At 42.9% G+C, this 16,792-nt stretch overlaps 1 protein-coding gene across 3 annotated transcripts; it reads left to right on the forward strand.

Moving 5' to 3' along the window:
- The first annotated feature begins 10,308 nt into the window (after positions 1-10,308).
- On the forward strand, positions 10,309-15,761 carry LOC142664713 (mitotic checkpoint serine/threonine-protein kinase BUB1 beta-like). Of its 3 annotated transcripts, none has more exons than XM_075843985.1 (4): positions 10,309-10,373; positions 13,009-13,154; positions 14,494-14,553; positions 15,512-15,761. In XM_075843985.1, the coding sequence occupies exons 1-4, from the start codon at positions 10,344-10,346 to the stop codon at positions 15,672-15,674; spliced, it is 399 nt and encodes a 132-aa protein (XP_075700100.1). In that variant the 5' UTR covers positions 10,309-10,343; the 3' UTR covers positions 15,675-15,761. The 3 variants fall into 3 exon arrangements, with proteins under 3 accessions (XP_075700100.1, XP_075700101.1, XP_075700102.1); XM_075843986.1 differs by lacking the exon at positions 10,309-10,373 and adding an exon at positions 10,564-10,703; XM_075843987.1 differs by lacking the exon at positions 10,309-10,373 and adding an exon at positions 10,564-10,703 and having other exon boundaries at positions 13,012-13,154.
- The last annotated feature ends 1,031 nt before the right edge of the window (positions 15,762-16,792 follow it).

Raw genomic sequence — 16,792 nt, forward strand, 5'->3', positions numbered from 1 at the left:
ACTTTGGGTAACTATAGTGCAAAATTTATTCCTATAGGTAACAAGTATAAACGATTAAAATTAAATCCCACATGGCTTACACCTTCTGTGAAAGGGGCAATACACGACAAAAAAAGGGCATTTAAAAAATACAAATCTGAGGGTACATCTGAAGCCTTTGTAAAATATAAAGAGCTTAATAAAATCTGTAAAAATGTAATAAAATTAGCAAAAATACAAAATGAAAGGCAGGTGGCCAAGGATAGTAAAACAAATCCCAAAAAATTCTTCAAGTATATAAATGCTAAAAAGCCAAGGTCTGAACATGTAGGACCCCTAGATAGTGGTAATGGGGAGTTGGTCACAGGGGATCAAGAGAAGGCAGAGTTACTAAATGGGTTCTTTAGCTCTGTATATACAACAGAAGAAAGAGCAGCTGATGTAGCCGGTGCCAGTGCTGTTAATATATCAGTTGATATATTGAATTGGATGAATGTAGAGATGGTCCAAGCTAAATTAAATAAAATAAGTGTGCACAAGGCCCCGGGACCAGATGGGATACACCCTAGAGTTCTTAAAGAGCTTAGTTCAGTTATTTCTGTCCCCCTTTTCATAATATTCAGAGAATCTCTAGTGACTGGAATAGTGCCAAGGGACTGGCGCAGGGCAAATGTGGTGCCTATTTTCAAAAAGGGATCTAGGTCTTCCCCGGGTAATTATAGACCAGTAAGCTTAACATCCATCGTGGGGAAAATGTTTGAGGGGCTATTGAGGGACTATATACAGGATTATGTGACAAAAAATAGTATTATAAGTGACAGCCAGCATGGTTTTACTAAGGACAGAAGTTGTCAAACTAACCTGATCTGTTTTTATGAAGAGGTGAGCAGAAGTCTAGACAGAGGGGCCGCTGTGGATTTAGTGTTTTTGGACTTTGCAAAGGCATTTGACACTGTCCCCCATAGACGCCTAATGGGTAAATTAAGGACTATAGGTTTAGAAAATATAGTTTGTAATGGGATTGAGAATTGGCTCAAGGACCGTATCCAGAGAGTTGTGGTCAATGATTCCTTCTCTGAATGGTCCCCGGTTATAAGTGGTGTACCCCAGGGTTCAGTGCTGGGACCACTATTATTCAACTTATTTATTAATGATATAGAGGAAGGGATTAATAGCACTATTTCTATTTTTGCAGATGACACCAAGCTATGTAATATAGTTCAGACTATGGAAGATGTTCATGAATTACAGGCAGATTTAAACAAACTAAGTGTTTGGGCGTCCACTTGGCAGATGAAGTTTAATGTAGATAAATGTAAAGTTATGCATCTGGGTACCAACAACCTGCATGCATCATATGTCCTAGGGGGCGCTACACTGGGGGAGTCACTTGTTGAGAAGGATCTGGGTGTTCTTGTAAATCATAAACTAAATAACAGCATGCAGTGTCAATCAGCTGCTTCAAAGGCCAGCAGGATATTGTCGTGTATTAAAAGAGGCATGGACTCGCGGGACAGGGATGTAATATTACCACTTTACAAAGCATTAGTGAGGCCTCATCTAGAATATGCAGTTCAGTTCTGGGCTCCAGTTCATAGAAAGGATGCCCTGGAGTTGGAAAAAATACAAAGAAGAGCAACGAAGCTAATAAGGGGCATGGAAAATCTAAGTTATGAGGAAAGATTAAAAGAACTAAACCTATTTAGCCTTGAGAAAAGACGACTAAGGGGGGACATGATTAACTTATATAAATATATGAATGGCACATACAAAAAATATGGTGATATCCTGTTCCTTGTAAAACCCGCTCAAAAAACAAGGGGGCACTCCCTCCGTCTGGAGAAAAAAAGGTTCAAGCTGCAGAGGCGTCAAGGCTTCTTTACAGTGAGAACTGTGAATCTATGGAATAGCCTACCGCAGGAGCTGGTCACTGCAGGGACAGTAGATGGCTTTAAAAAAGGGTTAGATAATTTCCTAGAACAAAAAAGTATTAGCTCCTATGTGTAGAAATTTTTCATTCCCTTTTCCCTTCCCTTGGTTGAACTTGATGGACATGTGTCTTTTTTCAGCCATACTAACTATGTAACTATGTAACTATGTATCTGTCAGGGGTAGAGGAGCAATGTCCTGCAGATCTCTAGAGAGGTCAGTTGTGTAATAATCTGCAGAATATATCACTATGTATCTGTCAGGACTTAGAGGAGCGATGTTCTGCAGATCTCTAGAGAGGTCAGTGGTGTAATAATCTGCAGAATATATCACTATGTATGTCAGGACGTAGAGGAGCAATGTTCTGCAGATCTCCGGAGAGGTCAGTGTTGTAATAATCTGCAGAATATATCACTATGTATCTGTCAGGAGTTAGAGGAGCGATGTTCTGCAGATCTCTAGAGAAGTCAGTGGTGTAATAATCTGCTGCATATATCACTATGTATCTGTCAGGGGTAGAGGAGCAATGTCCTGCAGATCTCTAGAGAGGTCAGTGGTGTAATAATCTGCAGAATATATCACTATGTATCTGTCAGGAGTTAGAGGAGCCATGTTCTGCAGATCTCCAGAGAGGTCAGTGGTGTAATAATCTGCAGAATATATCACTATGTATCTGTCAGGAGTTAGAGGAGCAATGCTCTGCAGATCTCTAGAGAAGTCAGTGGTGTAATAATCTGCAGAATATATCACTATGTATCTGTCAGGAGATAGAGGAGCAATGTGCTGCAGATCTCCAGAGAGGTCAGTTGTGTAATAATCTGCAGAATATATCACTATGTATCTGTCAGGAGTTAGAGGAGCAATGTTCTGCAGATCTCTAGAGAGGTCAGTGGTATAATAATCTGCAGAATATATCACTATGTATCTGTCAGGAGGTAGAGGAGCAATGTTATGCAGATCTCCGGAGAGGTCAGTGGTGTAATAATCTGCAGAATATATGACTATGTATCTGTCAGGAGTTAGAGGAGCGATGTTCTGCAGATCTCTAGAGAAGTCAGTGGTGTAATAATCTGTAGAATATATCACTATGTATCTGTCAGAAGGTAGAGGAGCAATGTTCTGCAGATGTCTAGAGAGGTCAGTGGTGTAATAATCTGCAGAATATATCACTATGTATCTGTCAGGAGGTAGAGGAGCAATGTTCTGCAGATCTCTAGAGAGGTCAGTGGTGTAATAATCTGCAGAATATAAAACTATTTATCTGTCAGGAGGTAGAGGAGCAATGTTCTGCAGATCTCCAGAGAGGTCAGTGGTGTAATAATCTGCAGAATATATCAGTATGTATCTGTCAGGGGTAGAGGAGCGATGTTCTGCAGATCTCTAGAGAAGTCAGTGGTGTAATAATCTGCAGAATATATCACTATGTATCTGTCAGGGGTAGAGGAGCAATGTCCTGCAGATCTCTAGAGAGGTCAGTGGTGTAATAATCTGCAGAATATATCACTATGTATCTGTCAGTCGTTAGAGGAGCGATGTTCTGCAGATCTCTAGAGAGGTCAGTGGTGTAATAATCTGCAGAATATATCACTATGTATCTGTCAGGAGGTAGAGGAGCAATGTGCTGCAGATCTCCAGAGAGGTCAGTTGTGTAATAATCTGCAGAATATATCACTATGTATCTGTCAGGAGTTAGAGGAGCAATGTTCTGCAGATCTCTAGAGAAGTCAGTGGTGTAATAATCTGCAGAATATATCACTATGTATCTGTCAGGCGGTAGAGGAGCAATGTTCTGCAGATCTCCGGAGAGGTCAGTGGTGTAATAATCTGCAGAATATATCACTATGTATCTGTCAGGAGTTAGAGGAGCGATGTTCTGCAGATCTCTAGAGAAGTCAGTGGTGTAATAATCTGTAGAATATATCACTATGTATCTGTCAGGAGGTAGAGGAGCAATGTTCTGCAGATCTCTAGAGAGGTCAGCGGTGTAATAATCTGCAGAATATATCACTATGTATCTGTCAGGAGGAAGAGGAGCAATGTTCTGCAGATCTCTAGAGAGGTCAGTGGTGTAATAATCTGCAGAATATATCACTATGTATCTGTCAGGGGTAGAGGAGCAATGTCCTGCAGATCTCTAGAGAGGTCAGTGGTGTAATAATCTGCAGAATATATCACTATGTATGTGTCAGGAGTTAGAGGAGCGATGTTCTGCAGATCTCTTGAGAGTTCAGTGGTGTAATAATCTGCAGAATATATCACTATGTATGTCAGGAGGTAGATTAGCAATGTTCTGAAGATCTCCGGAGAGGTCAGTGGTGTAATAATCTGCAGAATATATCACTATGTATCTGTCAGGAGTTAGAGGAGCGATGTTCTGCAGATCTCTAGAGAAGTCAGTGGTGTAATAATCTGCAGAATATATCACTATGTATCTGTCAGGGGTAGAGGAGCAATGTCCTGCAGATCTCTAGAGAGGTCAGTGGTGTAATAATCTGCAGAATATATCACTATGTATCTGTCAGTCGTTAGAGGAGCGATGTTCTGCAGATCTCTAGAGAGGTCAGTGGTGTAATAATCTGCAGAATATATCACTATGTATCTGTCAGGAGTTAGAGGAGCAATGTTCTGCAGATCTCTAGAGAAGTCAGTGGTGTAATAATCTGCAGAATATATCACTATGTATCTGTCAGGAGGTAGAGGAGCAATGTTCTGCAGATCTCTAGAGAAGTCAGTTGGGCAATAATCTGCAGAATATATCACTATGTATCTGTCAGGAGGTAGAGAGGAGAGAGCAATGTTCTGCAGATCTCTATTTCAGTGGGAGGCGGATGCCTCTTTTTACCGCTAGCTGATTTTTTCAACTAGCGGGCAAAAGAAGCGTCCTGCCCGATCTGAAGTGAATGGGAGTAGGAATCTTTTGGTTGACGGCAGGAATAATTCTGCGTCCGATTTTGCAGCGGGACCCACCAAGCAAAATCCACCGTGTGAACATGGTCTTAGTGACCCCTTTGCGGTGCAACTTACTCGGCAGCAGCGACAGTAAAATGGAAGAAACTAGACACCCAAAATAAAAAGTTAGGCCCGCTGTGTTTTACCATAGATAAGTTAGGCCCCCTGTGTTTTACCATAGATAAGTTAGGCCCCTTGTGTTTTACAATAGATAAGTTAGGCCCCCTGTGTTTTACCATAGATAAGTTAGGTCCCCTGTGTTTTACCATAGATAAGTTAGGCCCCCTGTGTTTTACCATAGATAAGTTAGGCCCCCTGTGTTTTACCATAGATAAGTTAGGCCCCCTGTGTTTTACCATAGATAAGTTAGGCCCCCTGTGTTTTACCATAGATAAGTTAGGCCCCCTGTGTTTTACCATAGATAAGTTAGGCCCCTGTGTTTTACCATAGATAAGTTAGGCCCCTGTGTATTGCCATAGATAAGTTAGGCCCCCTGTGTTTTACCATAGATAAATTAGGCCCCTGTGTTTTACCATAGATAAGTTAGGCCCCCTGTGTTTTACCATAGATAAATTAGGCCCCTGTGTTTTACCATAGATAAGTTAGGCCCCCTGTGTTTTACCATAGATAAGTTAGGCCCCTGTGTTTTACCATAGATAAGTTAGGCCCCCTGTGTTTTACCATAGATAAGTTAGGCCCCTGTGTTTTACCATAGATAAGTTTGGCGCCCTGTGTTTTACCATAGATAAGTTAGGCCCCTGTGTTTTGCCATAGATAAGTTAGGCCCCCTGTGTTTTACCATAGATAAATTAGGCCCCTGTGTTTTACCATAGATAAGTTAGGCCCCCTGTGTTTTACCATAGATAAGTTAGGCCCCTGTGTTTTACCATAGATAAGTTAGGCCCCCTGTGTTTTACCATAGATAAGTTAGGCCCCCTGTGTTTTACCATAGATAAGTTAGGCCCCTGTGTTTTACCATAGATAAGTTTGGCGCCCTGTGTTTTACCATAGATAAGTTAGGCCCCTGTGTTTTACCATAGATAAGTTAGGCCCCTGTGTTTTACCATAGATAAGTTAGGCCCCCTTTGCACCAATAAAAAGAAAACTCACCTTACCCTGATGGGCCCTGTAACAGATTTTTAGTCTCTAAATGACGGAATAATGAAACACAAAGTATATTAGAAAGTTGTAGAAATGCTTACTGTATACTGAATAAACTTTAACCCCTTAAGTACACGGCCAATTTGAGTTTTTTCATTTTATCCTTTTCCTTTCCTGCCTTCCAAAAGCCATAACTTTTTTTATATTTTTTCGTCGACGCAGCCTTATGAGGGCTTGTGTTTTGCGGGACAAGTTGTAGTTTTTCATGGCGCCATTTATTCTACAGCATAATATACTGGGAAGCTGAATCAAAAATTATTTGTGATTTGAAATAGGCAAAAAACCAGCAATTACGCCATTTTTTGGGGGGTTTTGTTTTAACGGCGTCCATCAGGCGGTAAAAAAAACGACGTCTACCTTATTCTACAGGTTGATACGATTACGGCGATACCACATTGTTATGTTTTGTTTTATGTTTTACCACTTTTAGAAAAAATAAAACTATTTGCCTAAGGGCAGATACAGACGGATGTTGCGTTTTTGCGCGCGCAAACAACACAGCGTTTTGCGCGCGCAAAAACCATTTGACAGCTGCGTGTGTCATCCGTGTATGATGCGCGGCTGCGTGATTTTCGCGCAGCCGCCATCATAGAGATGAGGCTAGTCGACGCCCGTCACTGTCCAAGGTGCTGAAAGAGCTAACTGATCGGCAGTAACTCTTTCAGCACCCTCGACAGTGAATGCCGAACACAATATACAGCAACCTGTTTGTAGTGGCAGGAAAGTGGTGAAGGGAAAGTGAGCCCTAATCTACCCACCGCACTGTCCCTGCCTACTTGCAACGACCCGCCCTAGGCGACGGGGTACAACTGGGCGGCGGTCCCTACGCTGTCTAAGTGCACGGGAGAACAAACAGGGAACACGCAAGGGAAGGGGCAGTAGCCACGGAACGCCGCGAGGAAAGGGAGCGGTGAATGAGTAGTCAGGACCAGGATGAAGTGGAGTATACCAAAGTGAGCACGGAGAAGGAAGCAAGCCAGGGGCAAAGCAAAGCAGGTTAAGCAGAACTGCAGCAAGGCAGAAGCACGGCAGAAGCAGGCTGGAGCAAGCAGCAGTGAGGCCAGGAATCCAGAAGAATTACAAGCACTGAGGAAGAGAGCACGGCAGGTAATAAAGGACAGGGGGCGGAGCTAACTCCGACTGACCAGGCCGCGATAGGCTCTCCCACTCCTGAGCCTGCCACCCTGGTTGGTGGGAGATGGTGTCAGTCGAACAGGTCTGGCCTCAGGTGTGGATTGATTAATCACAGGAGTATACCTAGACGTAGTACCTGGCAGATCCCTAACAGTACTCCCCCTTTTATGAGGGGCCACCGGACCCTTACTAAGAGGACCCGGTTTAGTAGGGAAGAGAAGGTGGAACCTCCTGATCAATACCCCAGCATGAACATCACGGGCAGGTACCCAAGTCCTCTCCTCCGGCCCGTATCCTCTCCAATGGACCAGGTACTGGAGGGAGCCCTGGACCATCCTACTGTCCATAATCTTGGCCACCTCGAATTCCACCCCCTCAGGGGTGAGAACGGGAACAGGAGGTTTCCTCGAGGGGGACCAGGACGGGGAGCAGCGTTTAAGGAGGGAGGCATGGAAGACGTCATGTATGCGAAAGGATGGGGGCAGCTCCAGAAAAACCATTTATGATCACACGTGGGGTATAGCCGTACTCGGGAGAAATTGCTTTACAAATGTTGGGGTGCATTTTCTCCTTTATCCTTTGTGAAATTGAAAAAATGCACAATTTTAGTGGAAGAAATGTTGATATTCATTTTCACGGCCTAATTCTAATAAATCCTGCAAAAGACTTGTGGGGTCTAAATGCCCACTATATCCCTAGATAGATTCTTTAAGTGGTGTAATTTCCACTTTTGGGGGGTCTCCACTGTTTTGGCCTCTCAGGGGCTTTGCAAATGCGACATGGCACCCAAAAACCATTTCAGCTAAATTTGAACTCCAAAAGCCAAATAGCGCTCCTTCCCTTCTGAGCCTTGCTGTGGGTCCAAACAGCAGTTTATTACCACATATGGCATATTTCCGTAATCGGGAGAAATTCTTTACAAATGTTGGGGTGCTTTTTCTCCTTTATTCCTTGTAAAAATTAAAAATGGCTACCTTTTTTCAGAAAAAAAGTAGATTTTTACCTTTACAGAATAATTCCAATGAATTCAGCAAAACAACTGTGGGGTCAAAATGCTAACTTTACTCCCCTAGAAAAATTCCTTGATGAGTGTAGTTTCCAAAATGGGGTCACTTTCCGGGGGTTTCCACTATTTTGTTCCCTCCAGTGCATTGCAAACGCGACACGGCACTGAAAACTATTCCAGCAAAATCAGAATTTCAAAATCCAAATGTTGCTCCTTCCCTTCTGAGTCCTGCTGTGGGTCCAAACAGCAGTTTATTACCACATATGGGATATTGCTATAATCGGGAGAAATTGCTTTACATATGTTGGGGTGTTTTTTCTCTTTTATTCCTTGCAAAAATTAACAATTTCTACGTTTTTTCAGAAAAAAGTAGATTTTCATCTTCACATACTAATTCAAATAAATTTAGCAAAAAAACTGTGGGTTCAAAATGCTAACTATACCCCTAGATAATTTCCGTGAGGGGTGTAGTTTCCAAAATGAGGTCACTTTTGGGGGTCTTTATTGTTTTGGCCCCACAAGACCTCTTCAAACCTGACATGCTGCCTAAAATATCTGCTAAAAAAAAAAGGAGGCCCCAAAATCCACTAGGTGCTCCTTTGCTTCTGAGGCCGGTGTTTCAGTAAATTAGCGTACATGGGCCACATGTGGGATATTTCTAAACTGCAGAATCTGGGCAATAAATAATAAGTTACATTTCTCGGGTAAAACCTTCTGTGGTATAGAAAAAAAAAGTATTGCAAATGAATTTTGTAAAAAAAAAATGAAATGTGTAACTTTCACCTCTACTTTGCTTTAATTCCTGTGAAACGCCTAAAGGGTTAAAAAACTTTCTGAATGCTGTATTGAATACTTTGAGGGGTGCCGTTTTCAAAATGGGGTTATTTATGGGGACTATCTAATATATAAGGCCCCCAAAGCCACTTCTCAACTGAACTGGTCCTTTTTAAAAATCGCCTTTTGACATTTTCTTGAAAATATGAGAAATTGCTGCTAAAGTTCTAAGCCTTGTAACGTCCTAGAAAAATAATAGAATGTTCAAAAAACGATGCAAACATAAAGTAGACATATGGGAAATGTTAACTAGTAACTATTTTGTGTGGTATTACTATCTGTTTTAAAAGTAGATACATTTAAATTTAGAAAAATGCTAATTTTTGCAAATTTTCTCAATCTTGGTGTTTTTTAGATATAAATATTGAATTTATCGACCAAATTTTTTCCCTAACATAAAGTACAACATGTCACGAGAAAACAATCTCAGAATCGCTTGGATAGGTAAAAGCATTCCGGAGTTATTACCACATAAAGGCTCAGTCCTGCAGGGGTTAAAAAAATTTGATATCTGTTGTGCATAATAATTTGCATTTTGAGTTTTTTACTTCTAAAAAAAAAAATCTGTTATCATTAGGAGATTTGTTCAATAAAATTCACATTATACTCCAACGGTTGATGGCGTGAAGATTGTACTGACCGTCATTTGCATCGACTATTTCGGAAAATCACCGAAAAATAACATTTGCATAATAATTTGGAACGCGGTGTAAATAAAAATCACTGTTGTTATCTACATTACAGCGCCGATCACATTATGTAGAATATAGGGCACTTATAATGGGGTGACAGAGCTGCGGTCATGTGACCTTATGTCTAAAGGTCTTTTTGCAGGACAAATACAATGCTGTTTCGTCGCGTTTTTTGCCGCAATTCGCTGCAAATAGTGCCAAAAACGACATTGTACTTTGGGTGGCTATGGGCCCCCTGGGAGTCTCGGGCCCCGGGCGGCCATCCAAAACACCCTATGATGATCCGCCATGGGGCATGGACACCCATCCCTAAAAATATGCAAAGGTGTCCATAGGCCATTGAAATGAATGGGTCCGTAATAACGGATGAAAAATACGGACGTGTGCATGGGGCCGCGCCGTATTATTTAGGCCACACGGTCTTGGAAGTCGTTTTCCAGCGTTGGCTGTAGTCACATTCTCAGTGTACCTAAAATGCACCACCAAATTAGCTAAACCATTCGGCTGCTTCCATTACTAAAGGTCGGGCCCATGCAAGTGTAAAATATGAAGGAATTTTTTCATCCTACAGGAAAACTGACATAATTATTCCTCTCCAGGGAACTCCATGGAGCAGCGCGCGCCGCCGAACAGCTAAACGAAAGACTACATCTCCCAAGATGCTTTTGTGCTTCCTTTACAATCACGTGGTATGTTTTAGCAAATCATCTCAAGGTACTCGAGAAGACAGCTGCGGTGGGCAGGCGCGTCACGTGACAGGTCTCGTAGTAGACCAATCAGACAACAGTTACTTTATTTCAAATCTGGTTTGTGTAGCGGCGTAGACTCCTTGAGCTGCGGAAATAACTGCACGGGCGGTGAGTGACGTGATGTGCCGGTGGAATATATCGCTAGTGATGGAGGGCAGCTCGTGGTGTGCGCCGCCCCCCGCTGGACCCTGTAGCGGCGCTGCCACAGTTTGCCCTCCATGTCGTAGATTATGTGCACTGTAACCTGGGGGGAGGGTTTATAAGCAATATGTGAGTAGGCGTTATCAGTACTTATACAACGGAGTGTATATAATGTATAATTGCCTTTCAATTCTCTACCAATGGGCTGATATTGGGAGACAGTGACTTTGGGGAGGGGCGTTGTGGAGGGTATACACCGTGTGTGGTATATCTGTGTGTATATCCTTATCTCTGCGATGGGCACATGTGCATTTTTAAGAACAGGCTTATTTTATTCGCGGAGGCGCGGGGTCATGGGCACAGCTTTGGCTGTAGCACATTTTTTCTAATCTACAACATTTATAACCGTTGCATCTGCACGTCCCCAGCAGACTGGCCTAAAATGTAAGGCTAAATTCACACTTTCGTTGTATAATCTCTTAGGCCCCATGCACACGAACGTATTTTTGTCCACCCGTAAATACGGGTCCTTGGTCACACGTATGCGACCCGTATTGCACCCGTATTTCCGGGCACGTTTTCTCTGCAAAATTGCGCTGCGCTAATCAGCAGCCCTTCTCTCTATCAGTGCAGAATAGAGAGAAGGGACAGCCCTTACCGTAATAAAAGTAAAAGAAATTCATAACCCCTCTCTTCACATCCAGCCCGACCTCCCTGGATGACGCGGCAGTGCATGTGACCGCTGCAACCAGTGATTGGCCTGTGATTGGCTGTAACGTCATCCCAGGAGGCCGGACTTGAGGAAGAAGCATGGAGTTCTGGGTAAATATGAATGTCTTTTTTTTCTTTTTTTTTTACAGCTTTATCTATATTTGATCGGTAGTTTCTGTCCCGGGTGCTGAGAGTTACTGCCGATCGTTTAACGCTTTCAGCACCCTGGACAGTGACTATTTACTGTTGTCGCCTAGCAACGCTCCTGTAATTACGGGTGCACACACGTAGTCACCCGTAATTACGGGAGCCCCATAGACTCCTATGGGCTGCCCGTGCCGTAATTACGGCCTGAAATAGGACATGTTCTATAATTTTTCAACGGCCCGGCACCTTCCCGTAAGCATACGGGGAGGTACACATGGCCAATAGAAGTCCATGGGCCCATAAAAACGTGCCGTAATTTCTCTATTCAAAAAAATGGATGTGTAACGGATGGTTCTTTATCACTGGTGTCCATGTAAGGGCCTGTTCACATCACCGTTCGCTTTCTGTTCCGGGGTTCCGTCTGTGGTTTCCATCGGGTGAACCCCGCAACGGAAATTGAAAGTGAAACCACAGCTTCCGTTTCAAACTCCACAAACATCCCCAAAAAAAAATCACAACTGACACACAATTGCTACGTGTGGGGCCATTGCATTCACAGCCGTCTACAGAGATGAATTAATTTCAGTTCATTGGATATCAGTTCCTTGGTATTCTGCACATGGACACTGGACCAATGAGCTAACACCTTACCTCTCTCCCGTAGCGAACAGTCTCCCTCGACAGGCGCAATCTTCTCTCTCCCCCTCTCTCCCTCTCTCTCTCCCTCTCTCCCTCTCTCTCTCCCTCTCTCCCTCTCTCTCTCTCCCTCTCTCTCTCCCTCTCTCCTCCCCCCTCTCTCTCTCTCTCCTCCCCCCCTCTCTCTCTCTCTCTCCTCCCCCCTCTCTCTCTCCCCCCGTCTCTCTCTCCTCCCCTCTCTCTCTCCCCCCCTCTCCCTCTCCCCCTCTCTCTCTCTCTCTCCCTCCCCCTCTCTCTCTCTCTCTCCCTCCCCCTCTCTCTCTCTCCTCCCCCCCTCTCTCTCTCTCCTCCCACCTCTCTCTCTCCTCCCCCCCCTCTCTCTCTCTCTCTCCTCCCCCCTCTCTCTCTCTCCTCTCTCTTTCTCCTCCCCCCCTCTCTCTCTTTCTCCCCCCCCCTCTCTCTTTCTCTTTCTCCTATAGTCATTCAGTTATGTGTACAAATGAAAGGAATAGGTGCAGCCACGTGACCATGGGGATACTAAAATTAGCTGAAGAAATTTAGTGTTACTCAGTGGCCACTAAAATCTATGGGCCATCATGTAATACATGCTCATCCCCAGTATTTCACAGCGAGCTTCTCAGCTTTAGTCTTTGTAAACATCTGCGTTGGTGTTTCGGTTTTCAAAGCGTTCAGGATCCGTCACACCGCAAATACCAACATGCCTGACAGACCCCATTGACTTACAGTGAGTTCCGCCAAGGTGTCTTTTTTTGATAGGAGAATATAGTGCAGCATGCTGCACCGTTTTCCCTGTCAAATTTTACGGAATCTGCGACAGCGGCCCTGAATGATGCCTCCGATGCAGATGTATCATATGGAAGATATTGGTCATTGCTGATATACCTGTTATCTTTACAATATTTTGTATCCGTTTGTACAGCAGAGTATGGCACAGGACGGAGATGAGTGGGAACTCAGTAAGGAAAATGTTCAACCTCTTCGACATGGGAGGGATATGTCGACTCTGCAGGAGGTTCTCTCCCAGCAAGTCCATGCCAACCATAATGCCATCCTGCAAAGGAAACAGTGAGTAATTCACTAAACAGACAATACCTACTACATCAGGAGAGTCCAAGGAGGAGTCATTACCGTGTATACACCTGTATATTGTATCAGCATGTTACAAACCGTTCCTCCAGTTACTTCTCCACTGGCAATAAATATGTATGTTCTGGGGAGGGTAAAATAACATGAGTTAGGCTATGTTCACACTTCAATAATTTATTTTCCGGTTCTCCGTGACAACCCGGATAGCATAGTAAACCGTAAAATCTGATGGACCCATCGTGAGTTAATTGGATCTATCCGGATCCTTTGCAAAACGGATTCATCATTTCCATCATCGTTCACATAAAATGTAAGCCATGATACTAGTGTCAAGTCCGAATTTCAGGGTAGCTTCCTTCTCCCTGTTATTCCACACCGAATAACCACCTCTGTAAATTGAAAGCTGAAGGCATGCCTGGAAAGAAGTAAACCAGCCAAAGAGATGTTGGTACACAGCTTTCCTCAGATAGGACAGGAAGCGAACTAACTTTATTCAGAACAAAGAAACACAGGAAAAGACACATGCTCCCTCCCTAGGGATGTGGGAGTGCCCAAGCCCCCACCGGCTTCTCAGCTGCAAGTTCTTCTGTACACTCTTCTTGCATTCCAGGGGGCGGTGTCTTCCATAGGTGTGTCCGTCATGAACAAAGAACTTGTTATATATATATCAGTATATTACACAAAGAACTGAAATGTATATACATATGTGTGAGGATAATATTTTTGAAAACAATATACATGGTAATGATCCCTGACACTAGTGTGAACATACTCAAGTCCGCATGTGACTTACCCACGTGCTCTGAGTGACATGTAAGGCCTTGTAGTCCCACAACGGCTGTAGTGTCACCGGTTGGAGACCTCCGCCTTAGAGCTCCTGTAGAATCTCCGTACCGAAAGTCTGCAGCGTTTTACGCAAGATAAGTTGAAATGCTGCAAATTGAGAATCTGCGCCGCGGGTCAATTTCTGCAGCATTTATGCAACATGTGCGGGAGCTGTAAGTGCCTATTCACCAGAATGTTCCTCGGCCATGTGCTTAGGTGCCATGGGCTCCTCCGTTTAAAAATGTACTAACAAAACTAAAATGGTCACAAATGCAACCAAAAAAAAATTGTTTCCATCTGAAGCCGTCTTACAACGAGATCCTCCACGTCTTTGTAGTATATGATTATATAGGGGGATCAGTGGATGAAGGATCTATAGTGACATGAAATAAGCGCCTAAAAAAGCTGAGATGTGTAACCAATATTTGTATTGCCAAAACATGGAGGGATAATGTTTTGGTTCTTTATTCATTTAGTTCTTTTTTTTTTTAAGGGCCTTTGAATTGGAACTTCACTTTTACACTGGAGATGATCCTTTGGATGTTTGGGACCGGTATGTCAATTGTTGATGGACTCTTCTATAACAGTAATGATATTTAGGTTGGCTAATAGTTTGTTGGTGCATTGTAAGTGAGCACAGGATAGATGGGGTGCTTGTATGGAGAGAAGTTTTTATTTTGTTTCATTTCAATTTTACAGAAAAAAAATCACCTAAAAGAAAGTTGTTTTCATTGACCGTCATATTGCACTTATTTGTATGAGGTCGAGTTACAAGAGTCATTACTAAGCATATGGGGATTATGGAAGAAGGATAAAGGAGGGGGTTTACAGCATGACTTGGTGGAGCAGCCATGGGGGATGAAATCCTGTAAAGCATAATCATTACATTGCTGTCCTTATTTAAGAATATTGGGCCCCTCTGTGGGGACTGCTTTTTCTGTCAAGAATGTCATAATCTTTAAACCTTTGATTTGTGAATGGGTAGGACGGAGCTCCAGAAAAGTGCCATTTTTTTTATTTATTTTTTAGAAGACTTCATAGATGAGTGACCTGGAAAAGGTTTTATGCAACTGTTTTATGCCGAGAAAGTGGAAACCATTACCCTAAACCCATGTGAGCAGGACTTCTCAAACTCCATCATATGATCCTTTTCTTAACTGCTGACTGGCTAAGAGGGATCATGTGATCACATAACCAGGAAGTTCTTGCTTTTCAGTCCCTCTTATTGGCACTTTGGGTGTTTAGTGGAGGTCATTGTGCCCACTAGTATAACTCTATCATTTTTTTTATTTTATTCATAGAGGTTTTCATTTTAAAGTGGTTGTACAGGATAAGGAAATCATGGCTGCTCAACATGGCGCTGAGCTGCAGTACCACACACAACCTGTGGGCGGCTGTAGCAGTGTTTTTTGGAAGAAAGCCGCCATGTTTTTATGATCCTGTGCAATCCCTGTGCTAGCTATCGGATTGTTAAAAACCGTTCTCATACTTGAACTTATTCTATGTTGTAGGTATATAAAATGGGCAGAACAAGCATATCCCCAGGGAGGTAAAGAGAGCAACTTGTCTCCACTGCTAGAGAGAGCGGTCAGGATATTCCACCAAGAGCAGAAGTATTATGGAGATCTGCGCTATCTCAATATTTGCCTCAAGTTTGTAAGTTCAGCAAAATAATTTCTCATTTTCTTTGTAAGGCTATGTTGACACCATGTAATCCATTTAACGGCATATGTGCAATTGGATTAAATTACAGTGAATTAACATGGATGCACATCAATTTCCATCGCTTTTTAAGCATATCAGTTTTTCTTTGTTCTATAAAAAAGACCCCCCCCCCCACACACACACACACCAGCAAAGCAAAACCGAAAACAGATGCTGTTTCACAAATTCCTAATGTGTGAATATAGCCTAATAGAATACAGACACCTTTTATGTAAAAAAAAATATATTATATTTTTACAGGTTAGTGGTTACCTGGAGTTAAATAAAAAAAAAAAAAAAAGTTGCAAGCTGTAATCCTCAATCCTTCATTCACTTTCACACCCCTGATATTCACTTTTTTTTTTTTTTTTCATGTCCCTCCCAGGATTACATGCTGGATGTTGAGGTCTGATTCCAGGATGCTGCAGCATTCACTATCTCATGTATCAGCACAGGTTCATTTCTGTACTGCTTTCTCTTTCTACAGCTCATGAGGGATCTCTTCTCCCTTGTGCTGACCAGCACTGATGCTGAGGAGGTTGATTTTCCCCCTACCTTCCCCAGCAGACTCTGCCGTGGGTTCTTTTATATACTGATTTACAGCCTGTGTGCTTCACTCCCTGCAGACTGCCATGTGTGCTCTTTATTTTCACCCTATACGGACAGCCTGTGTGATCTGCCCTTCCTGGATACTTTCCTCACTCTCTACACTCTGATCTGCCATGTACAACCTTCTTCTCCTCCTCCTCCCTACTGTTATATCTAACACTAAGAAAAGTGAGGGTGTAGAGCAAAGAAAGCAGGTGTCAGCACCCGTCCGCAATAACTTTTGCCTTACTGCGCTGGGTTTATAGGTTTGAATCCGACCAAGGACAACATTTGCATGGAGTTTGTATGTTCTTCCCGTGTTTGCGTGGGTTTCCTCCAGGCACTCCCGTTTCCTCCCACACTTCAAAATCATTAGGCTTATTTGGAATGTAGATTGTCAGCTCCAATGAGGACCGGGACCGATGTGAGTGATTACTATATACAACACTGTAGAATAAGTTGGCGCTATACAAATGAATAAAATACATGAATAAGCAGCA

This window comes from Rhinoderma darwinii, chromosome 12, assembly GCF_050947455.1.
Source record: "Rhinoderma darwinii isolate aRhiDar2 chromosome 12, aRhiDar2.hap1, whole genome shotgun sequence".
Lineage (NCBI taxonomy): Eukaryota > Metazoa > Chordata > Amphibia > Anura > Rhinodermatidae > Rhinoderma > Rhinoderma darwinii.